The 9781-nt window shown below is 37.5% G+C and overlaps 1 protein-coding gene across 1 annotated transcript in view; it reads left to right on the top strand.

Moving 5' to 3' along the window:
* LOC111139311 (membrane palmitoylated protein 7) overlaps positions 1-9781 on the top strand; it is a 212846-nt gene that overhangs the window by 156689 nt on the left and 46376 nt on the right. Inside the window, exon 11 of the mRNA XM_022491567.1 lies at positions 5866-6036. Within this exon, the coding sequence (XP_022347275.1) occupies positions 5866-6036 (171 nt within the window). The remainder of the gene's footprint in view (positions 1-5865; positions 6037-9781) is intronic.

Here is a 9781-nt window from a genome sequence, read left to right as displayed (position 1 = left end):
TTTCTTTCTTTCTTTCTTTCTTTCTTTCTTTCTTTCTTTCTTTCTTTCTTTCTTTCTTTTTTGTCATAATAATAAGCCATCTGGTACTTTAGTACAAAGTATGTATCAACATAAAGGAGTGAAAGGATTATTCGTAAGTATTTTTGGGACCATTGGTTAATTACTTAGAAAAATATAAAGTTACAGCCTCACCTCACAAGCTCGATCTCATGATTACAGCTGAGTAATTCCAGATGGGATTAAAAAAAAAAAAGTTAGTGTAAAGCCATGCAACCCATTTTTTTTTTCTAACTTAAGAAAATATAGGTGAATATTTATCAGACCCAAGGATAGGAAAGTCCTAAAAACAGTAAAAGAAATCACAAAAGAAAGAAACAGACTCAACTACATAAACATTTTAAATTTCTTCTAAATGGAAAATTGAAAATCTTAAAAAGTGTTTGCAATAACTTAGGGCCAAGGGCTGTGACCTTACAAGATATGTGTATATGTATATATTTATGAAGACCGTACTCAGAAGGTGATCAAAATGTAGTAAGCAGCAATTTACAAAGGAAATAAGAAATGCAAATGGATAATAAACTTGAAAAAAAAGGTCAACCTCTGTAACAGTGAGGGTGAAATGGCATACGGGTTTTTCACTTTTAAATCTCTGAAGATTTCAAAGCAATTAGAAATGTCTTTATGAGAGACTGGTGTAATATATGGGAAATCGTACTTTCTGCTGGTGGAAATGTACATTGGTATTCACTGATCTGAGAAGCATTTGGACCAGATCTATCTAGCTTCTGGCAATTTGTCCTAATGAAATAGTCCACGAGATTGAATAAAGGGAATGTTCAGGGATGTTTATTGCAGTCTTCTTGAAATAAGGAGCAAACACCAGGCAACTTAAATGTTTCCCTTTATAGTAAAAAATACTTTAAATAAAGCATTGCAAGTATGTGCTAAGTTAATAAGGGATCATAAATGATTTCTACTGGAAAATACGAGATAAGAAGTGTCTCCTTGTGATCAGGGGCCTGACCTACGGCTGCAGTCCTACTCTAGAGTCACTTTCCTATTGTAATAAAGTAAACGTGTTGTTCCTTTAAAACACGCAAATCTCTAACAGCTGTGGGTAAGCTCGCTGGAAAAAGCCTGTCCATAAAAATGTTGAGCCAATTATAAATTACAAAAATGTGAAATATAAGGAAAAATATATTTTGTGTAAAACCATTCCCTTATTCCAGATTCCTCGTTACCGTTCCTTTTCCCTTCCTTTTTTAAAGCCAGCTCTTGCTAAGACTTGCGTGTTGAAAATGAACGCAGGTTCAGTAGGTCCTAGGTTGTTTATTCACAGGTACCTGAACGAACCCTTTGCATACATACTCTCCTTGTAAGTATATATTTTTAAACCTTCCTTTTAATAAGAGAACCACATAAAAGCTGAAGGGAAGAAATTGCCTTTTCCAGACACAGAATTAAGTTTCCTTTAACCTTACTTACTAAGGTGTGTGCTGGCACATAGCTCATTATGGGACCCACGTTTGAAAATCAGAGCCTTGAACAGCGTGCCAAATGAGCCATCACCCCTGACTTCCTGGGGAGGATAGATTCTAGGAAAACAGCCTGTTTTGGTTTGAGAAACCGTCACAAGCAAGTACTCTGAATTTTGTGCCTTTTGTTGTATCCTCTTTTCTGGCTGTTTTATTGGTTCCTCTGGGTTGGAAAATTTGTTTTATCCTGTATATTTATGTGTATGGAGTGCTATAAATATGGAAAGTAGACAGGTGTCTATGGATCAGGAGAGTACATGGTCATGATAAAAAGATGAGAGGGAAGGAGGTTATTTACATGTAAATATTGTACAAGAAATAACACATAACCTTAGAGTATCTTGTAGCGGGGGGATAGTGAAAGGATAGTGCATACTAAATTTTTCTGTCGTGTTTCGTTAAAATGCTTTACTACTTTAATAGGTACTTTTAATATTTAACATTTAAATCTGGCTGTAATTTTAATACTAGTCTTTATATTTAAATATTCTTCTATAACAGCCATTTAAACCCTTATTAACAAGCCCCTTGTTTTTCCCTTTCTTGCTAGACTGTGTGCGGTGGGAGTACAGGGAGGTATAAGTTCTTGCCTTCCAGGTGCTTTCAGTTAGTTGGAGACATAATCAAGTACTAATCTACAGCTAATATATGTAGGTCTTTACCACCTGCCGGGTACTGGGCCAAATGCTTTATGTGAATTCTTTGTTTAATCTTTAACAACCTCCTAAGGTCGATACTCTTATCTTCATTTTAAAGTTGAGAAGTGAGCCTTAGAGGAGTTTTTAAAATGTTGGCAAATCTCATACAGCTAGTAGGTGTCAGAATCGAGACGCTGACCCAGACTTTGCCACCTCTGGTCCTCAAAAACAAAGTTGGTTTTTTTTTGTTTGTTTCTGTTTTTTTAAGATTTTATTTATTTCTTTTAGAGAGTGAGCAGGAGCAGAGGAAGGGGGAGAGAATCTCAAGCAGATTCCGTGCTGAGTGCAGAGCCGGATGTGGGGCTGGATCGCGTGACTCTCTGATCAGACCTGAGCCAAAACCCGGAGTCGGTTGCTTAGCCGGCCGAGCCACCCAGACGCGCCTGGCCTTCGATTTTTTTTTTTTTTTTTAAGATTTTTATTTATTTATTTGACAGATAGAGATCACAAGTAGGTAGAGAGGCAGGCAGAGAGAGAGGAGGAAGCAGGCTCCCTGCTGAGCAGAGAGCCCGATGCGGGGCTCGATCCCAGGACCCTAAGATCATGACCTGAGCCAAAGGCAGAGTCTTAACCCACTGAGCCACCCAGGCGCCCCTGGCCTTCGATTTTTAACACTTGGTACTGCTGCTCTAATAGGCGTGGTGTGGTGACCTGCCGTTTCTCCTTATTTTTGTGAGTGAGGATTTTGGGTCAGGACGCTGAACCTTCACAACCTGTGGGAATTCCAGTTGCTCAGTCATCGTCACCTAGAAAACTGGCGGGAATGAGATCAGGACCGTGTCACTGTGCATGGGCAGGTGGCATCTGTACTATCTGTGTGGCCAGGGAGCAAGGACGCTGCGGGCCAGGATGGTCTCCAGAGCTCCCTCCAGCTCTCTCTCCAGCTCTCTGCCTTTGCGTATGCCGTGTTTTGTCATTAGGCCTGCCTCTTAGAATTTTCTCTTGTGAAAATAGCAAATGTGCCCTGCCTTCTTTGTTGAAATTTACAGTAAGAAGATGTGACAGGGGTGAAGTGGGGTTTTGTTAATTGCTTTTTTATATTACTTGAATTTATAAGACTTTTATCAATCACCTGTTCTGTACCAAGCCCTGGACATCAAGTATCACCAAGCCGTCCTGTGAGACCACAGTCCCCGTCTTTGATGTCCAGAGAATCTCACATCAGAAATCCGATTACCTGCACTTTCTCCTACTATCTCTTTATTGTTTATAATGAAAGCAAAAACGTCTGTTAATTGTAAAAACGCAATCAGGTAAACACTTTCACTGAGATTCAGGACTTAGCTGGGATTCGTGGCTCAGAAATTTTCAGGTTTTTCTTTCTGGACTTCATTTGCTGTGGATGAAACATTTCTGTCCTGGTTAGATTCATTCCTGGACTGTAAGTTTGTAGGGACTTGAGGGAAACCCTCCCTCCGTGCAAAGAATAATCATGAAGAAATTTCCAGTTCCACCCACTTATCCTATAACTGCCTTCCATGAGACAAGAACTGTGGGAACCTGAAATGAGAAACGCTGAAATAGCAGGCATCAAAGAGTTAGGAGAGCTGGTGTGTAGTCTGTGTGCTAAACCGGACGCCATCTACTGCTGGATTCCTGGGTGGGCCAGCCGTCACAGGTGACAGAGCTGGGGCAGGGTCAGGATGGCGTCACTAATTTCTGCAAATTGGTGAGAGAGTTGTCTGAGAAGCATGTCGCTCAAGCACTGGGAGCAGTTGTAGGGATCCCTCCCACTTCTGGCATGGCATTGCAAGAACTCCCATGTAAAGGAACCCTTTTCCTACGTTCTCATGAGTCTTTCCCAATATCTGAAAAAATACAAGAGATTAATAATAATTTCCCGATATCCTAAAAAAATACAAGAGATTAATAATAATCAGCTACCCTTTGACCCTTTATAGAGAAGTTTGAACTCTGCCTGCATGAGTTGTTTTGGAATTGACACTTCTTCATCCTAGGGCCAGGTCGGCACATTCCCCATTTGCTTTCTCTGAATCTCGTCCTTGGATAGATACCAGTGTTTTATTCCTCGTCCTGTTTGCCTTTTCCCCTTTGCCTTCTGCCTTTGATACGAAAGCTTTAGAGTGATGGACTCTTGTCTCAAATCCTTTGTAAATCTTTTCCTTCAAATAATCTGAGTACCTGCTCAAAGTCAGAATGACTCGTGGTGGGCCGTAGAGCTCTATTATCAGGTGAACATTTTATCACCCCCTTCTTAATATCTTGGCTGATTTTTATTAAACTGTGAATCCATAAATTGAGTGCTATAACTCCAGGGTTATTGATCATTGCTTTTCATATTGGCCTTTATTTTGAATCCTGGTAGTTTCTTAAATGCTTAATTTCTTAAATACATACTTACATTTCTTTCTAGAAAGAAAGAAAGAAAGGGACCCAAAGAGGTGATTCTTGGTCTGAGTTTAGAGAAATCTCTTATTGATGATATCAATACCCAAACAAATATATTCTCTTTTCCAAGGGAATATATTTTTATATACTTAAAAATGTACTTGCATTTTGCTTTGTACCATGGAGCTGATATGAATATATATAATATTTCAATAAGCAGAACAGTTTTCCTTAAAGTCTGGATTTTGAGGGTTAGGTCAAGAACTGACTCACATCTTACCGAATTTATACTGTGTTGTATGGATGAAATCATGCTGTGTGTGATGAACATCACTGTTCTAGAAAGGAAATAAGTCCCAAACAATGCAACAACACGAAGAGCAAGCACAATGAAATGGGGGTTGACTGGGAACAAGAACATTTGCCTTAGCTTTTTAAGCCCATGTGTTTAATGACAGCCTTGAGCTTTAAGCACTTAAATTTATTGAAGTACTTGTACAATTATTTTAGGAAAAGATCATATGATCTGTTGATAAGAGTACACACTTGAGACTATGAATCTTATTCCCAAAATTCAGTAGGCTTCGAATTATAAAACCATGGACTTTTCCATAGGAGAAGAAGAACCCAGACGTGGTCATTTACTGCTCCCGCCCCCCAATGCTGGAATCTCGTAAAAGTCAAAGAACTTGCTCTTCTGTTGACCCGATCCCTGTTTGGTGTGTGTGACACTGAACTCTCCCTAAATTAGTTTCCTTTTTATTTAATAATAGATGCTTGTCTGTGCCACAGGTATGTTGTTAGGTTGTGCTTACAATCCAATATATTCCAGTATTTTTGAATGAGGGAATTCAGCATTTATATTTTAAATGTTTCTACAGTGCTTTTAACTTTCTCTTATCAACTGTGTTCAGTCAGTCCATGATAAACTATTTCCAACTTATTTGGCTTTATTACACAATTATTTTACTCATTGATTTCTGAGAACTTTTTATGGTTTGGAACCAAATATAATATTATTACAACTATAAAAATAAATGTTCAAGGATTCTCTTATAAATGGTTGCTTTAGTGAAATTGTGTAGTATCTGTGTGTTTTTTCATACTAAATGTACTTGTGACAATATTCTGGTTCAAAAAATCCAATCCAACTTTTGAGGGCTTTTTCATTTTTGTGTTTTGGGAGGTTTCTTTCTTTAATTTTTTTTACTAAAAATACATATATATATATATATATATATTTATATATATATATATTTTTTTTTTTTTTTTTTTTGCAGCTGGTTTTAGGAGAAGTTTTCGTCTTAGTAGGAAAGATAAGAAAACAAATAAGTCCATGTATGAATGCAAGAAGAGTGACCAATATGACACCGCTGATGTGCCCACATATGAGGAAGTGACACCGTATCGGCGGCAAACGAATGAAAAATACCGGCTTGTAGTCCTGGTTGGTAAGTGTGCCTTTTGGGTTAATTCTGACGAAACAAGCGAGATAGGAAGAATTTAACTTCAAAGAATACGGTGCTTGAAGATTTCAAGCCAAAGAAAATCTTTTTTAAATTTTAAAATTTTTTAATTAACATATTATGTGTTATTAACCCCAGGGGTACAGGTCTGTGAATCGCCAGGTTTACACACTTCACAGCACTCACCATAGCACATATGTTCCCCAATGTCCATAACCCAACCATGCTGTCCCTACCCCCCCTCCCACTGGCAACCCTCAGTTTGTTTGGTGAGATTAAGAGTCTCTTATGGTTTGTCCCCTCCCAATCCCATCTTGTTTCAGTTTTTCCTTCCCTACCCCCCAAGCTCCCCACTTTGCCTCTCAACTTCCTCATATCAGGGAGATCATATGATACTTGTCTTTCTCTGATTGACTTATTTTGCTCAGCATAATACCTTCTAGTTTGATCCATGTTGTTAGCCTGTCTTCTTGAATGAGCTTTGGCAGTTTGTGTCTTTGAAAGAATTTGTCCATTTCATCTAAGTTGCCAATTGTATAAGCATAAAGTTGTTCACAATATTCTCTTATTATCCTTTAACTCTATGTAAGGTCTGTAGTAATGTCTCCACTTTCCTTCTTGTTATTGGTAATTTGTGTCTTCACTCTTAAATCAGGTGTGTATTGCTCCATAATAAGTTCTTAGAGTTCTTGTGTGGAATTATGTAGGATTCAAAGTTTAAGTCTTCATAATCTGCATATTCATAGCTTCAGTTTACTACAAACTTAGTGACTTTAAAATAGCACATACTTATTATTTGAAAGTTTCTGCAGGTCAGAATTTAGAGCATTCTGGCTTGATTTGGCTGGGTCCTCTGCTTTAGGATCTCTTATAAGGCTTCTCAAGTCTTGACCACAGGTAGGTGTCTCAGTTTGAATGTTAGACTGATAAAGGATCTACTTCGAGTAATCCACCCTCAGTTCCTTGTGATGTGGGCCTCTGCAGTGTGGTAGCTTGCTTCGTCAGAGTGTATAAACTGAGAAGGCAAAAGAACAGAACATCCAATATTCTGTTGGTTAGAAGCAAATCACAGATTTTACTCACAATCAAGGAGAGTGAATTGCACAAAGGTGTAAAAAGCAGGAGGGTGGGGATCACTGCTGGCCTTCGTAGAGTCTACCTGCCTTTTTCTAAATTTATTGATCTTTTATAAGACCACTTGTATATTGAAATTGTTTTTTTTTCTTTTCTCAATTTTGCTGATTTGTGTTCTTTATTATTTCCTCCTTCTGCTTACTTTGGACTTATTTTTATTTTTTTCTAGTTTTATAAAGTTAAATCTTAGACTATTGACTAGAAACACTTTTTTTAAAAAAAATCTAAGTGTTATTAGGCATAAATTTAAGTTTCCCTCTAAGCATTGCAACCTACAAATTTTGATCTGTTGTATCTTTATACCATTTCACTCAAATCAGCATACTTTCTAATTCCCTTTGTGATTTCTTTGATCCTCAAGTTGTTTAGAGTATGTTATTTAATTTCCAAATACTTATCCAAATATCTTTCTGTTATTGATTTCTTGCTTAATTTCATTATGATCAGACAATATGCTTTGTATGATTTCAATTCTTTTAAATGTATCAGATTGTTGTTTGTTACTTTGTTTTTTGACCAGGACATGGTCCATGTCATTGGGTGTTCTGTGTGCACTTAAAAAGAATGTGTAGTCTGCTGTTATTGAATGGAGTGTTTGGTGTATGTTATTTAAGTCAAGTTGGTTGATGATGCTATTTAGTCTTCCATATTCTTACTAATTTTTTGTCCACTTATTCTGTTAATTGTTGGGAGAGGAGTGTTAAATTCTCTGTCATTGTAGATTTGTCTGTTTCTCTTTTCACATCAGTTAGCTTTTAAGACATTTAGAAACTCTGTTGTTGAGTATATGTACATTTGGGAGTATTATGTTTTCTTAATGAGTTGACCTTATTATGTGATGTCCTCTTTTATCCCTGGTAATATTCATTGTTCTGAAGTCTGCTTTGTGTGATATATAACATAGCCACTAAGTTTTCCTTTGCTTATTGTTTGCATGATACATCTTTTCCTGTCCTTTTACTTTAACCCATCTATATGTTTATTATTAAAGTGGGGTTGTTTGTTTTTTACAGATAGCATAGTCTTGGGTCTTGTTGTAGTTGTCTAATAATCTACATCTTTAATTGGTATGTTTGGACCATTTAATATAAACTATTGATATGGTTGAATTTAGGTCTATTATTTTTATTTTAGGCCTACTATTTGTTTTGTGTTTGTCCCTTTGTATTTTGTTTGTTTCTCTGTTCTTTCCTGCCTTCTTTTGGTATCTGTTTTCTTATTTGATTTTTGATATATCTGATGACTTTTTTGCTTTACCTCTGAATGTAATTACTCTCTAATTGATTTTGAGGGTTTTTTTAATCTTTGATTTTCAGAAGTTGGATTATGATGTATCTATTTGTGCTTTGAGTTTAATGTGCCTGGGTTTACTGAACATCTCAAATCTAAACATTTATGACTTTCACCAAATTTTGGAAACTTTTGGCCGTAATTTTTTCAAAGATTTTTTTTTTTTGCCCTAATCTCTTTCCCCTCCACTTCTGGGACTCTGGTAGCACATGTGTTAGACCCTTTAGTATTGTCTCACAGGATCCTAAGGCTCTGATTTTTGTTTTTTTAGTGGTTTTGCTTTTCAAATTTGACAGTTTCTTTTGATCTGTCTTCAAGATCTCTGACTCTTTCCTTCATCATCACTGTGTTGCTCTCTTTCCTGCTGGCCAAATAATTATCTTTCAGATATTATATATTTTTTCTATTGTGAAATTGCCAACTTTTTTCATTGTTTTTGTTTATCAAGTTCAAGTAAGAGCTTGATTTTTACATTCATTTCAAGTGTGTTTAGTTTTGCCTCATGAAGCTTAGTTAAGACAACTATTGTGTTGGGTCCCCCAGTAATGAGTCCACGATCAAAGGAGCGAGACTGACACAAAGTGAAGGTCAAGCAAAGCTTTATTTCACGCCAAGCATCGAGAATCAAACTGACCAGCCAGGGCTGTCTCTTGCAAAGAGGCGACAACTCTCTGCGTTACGGACTAGCTTTTAAGGGCAAAGGCCATGTGGTTGGGCCTGGCCACACACAGGTGGCCAATGAGATTGTAACACAGAGAAAGCTGCACAGTCCTGCTAGGTCACACATAAGTGACCAATTAAATTACAGTTTACCCTATAGTAGATATTTGAACTAGCCTATCACCTTGGTCAGAATTGGCACCCAAAGGGCGGGGCCCATACTCCTTGGTAGCTAGGGAGACAGTATGCGCCCCCACTGATTGGCTACCTCCACCTGGCCTGACCCACCCTTTTATTTGGGCTTTGTTACCTGGGACTGGTTTCTGGGACTTGTTTTTAAGTAAGTTCCCGGAGGGGGGGGCGGGGCGGGGCAGGGTCAGGGTGGAGCTGCTGTGGCTAAATAGGCCCTTACACTTGTTTATCCAATGTAATTCCAGTGTTAGGCTTATCTTGTGGTTGCATCTATCGATTTATTTTATTTTTATTTTTTTTAGAATCCATCATCTGTGTATGTTGAATAACTTTGTTCTGTATCCTAGACATTTTGAACATTACTTTGTATAGACTTTGGATCTTACTATATTCCTCTGGAAAAATGTTCCATTTTTTAGCAGACTGTCAGCCTGATTAGGCTTATTCTGTTTGC

This window comes from Enhydra lutris, unplaced genomic scaffold (assembly GCF_002288905.1).
Source record: "Enhydra lutris kenyoni isolate GAN:26980312 unplaced genomic scaffold, ASM228890v2 scaffoldscaffold99, whole genome shotgun sequence".
NCBI lineage: Eukaryota > Metazoa > Chordata > Mammalia > Carnivora > Mustelidae > Enhydra > Enhydra lutris.
Note: the sequence above shows the minus strand (reverse complement) of the source record. Positions and strands in the feature narration are given on the sequence as shown.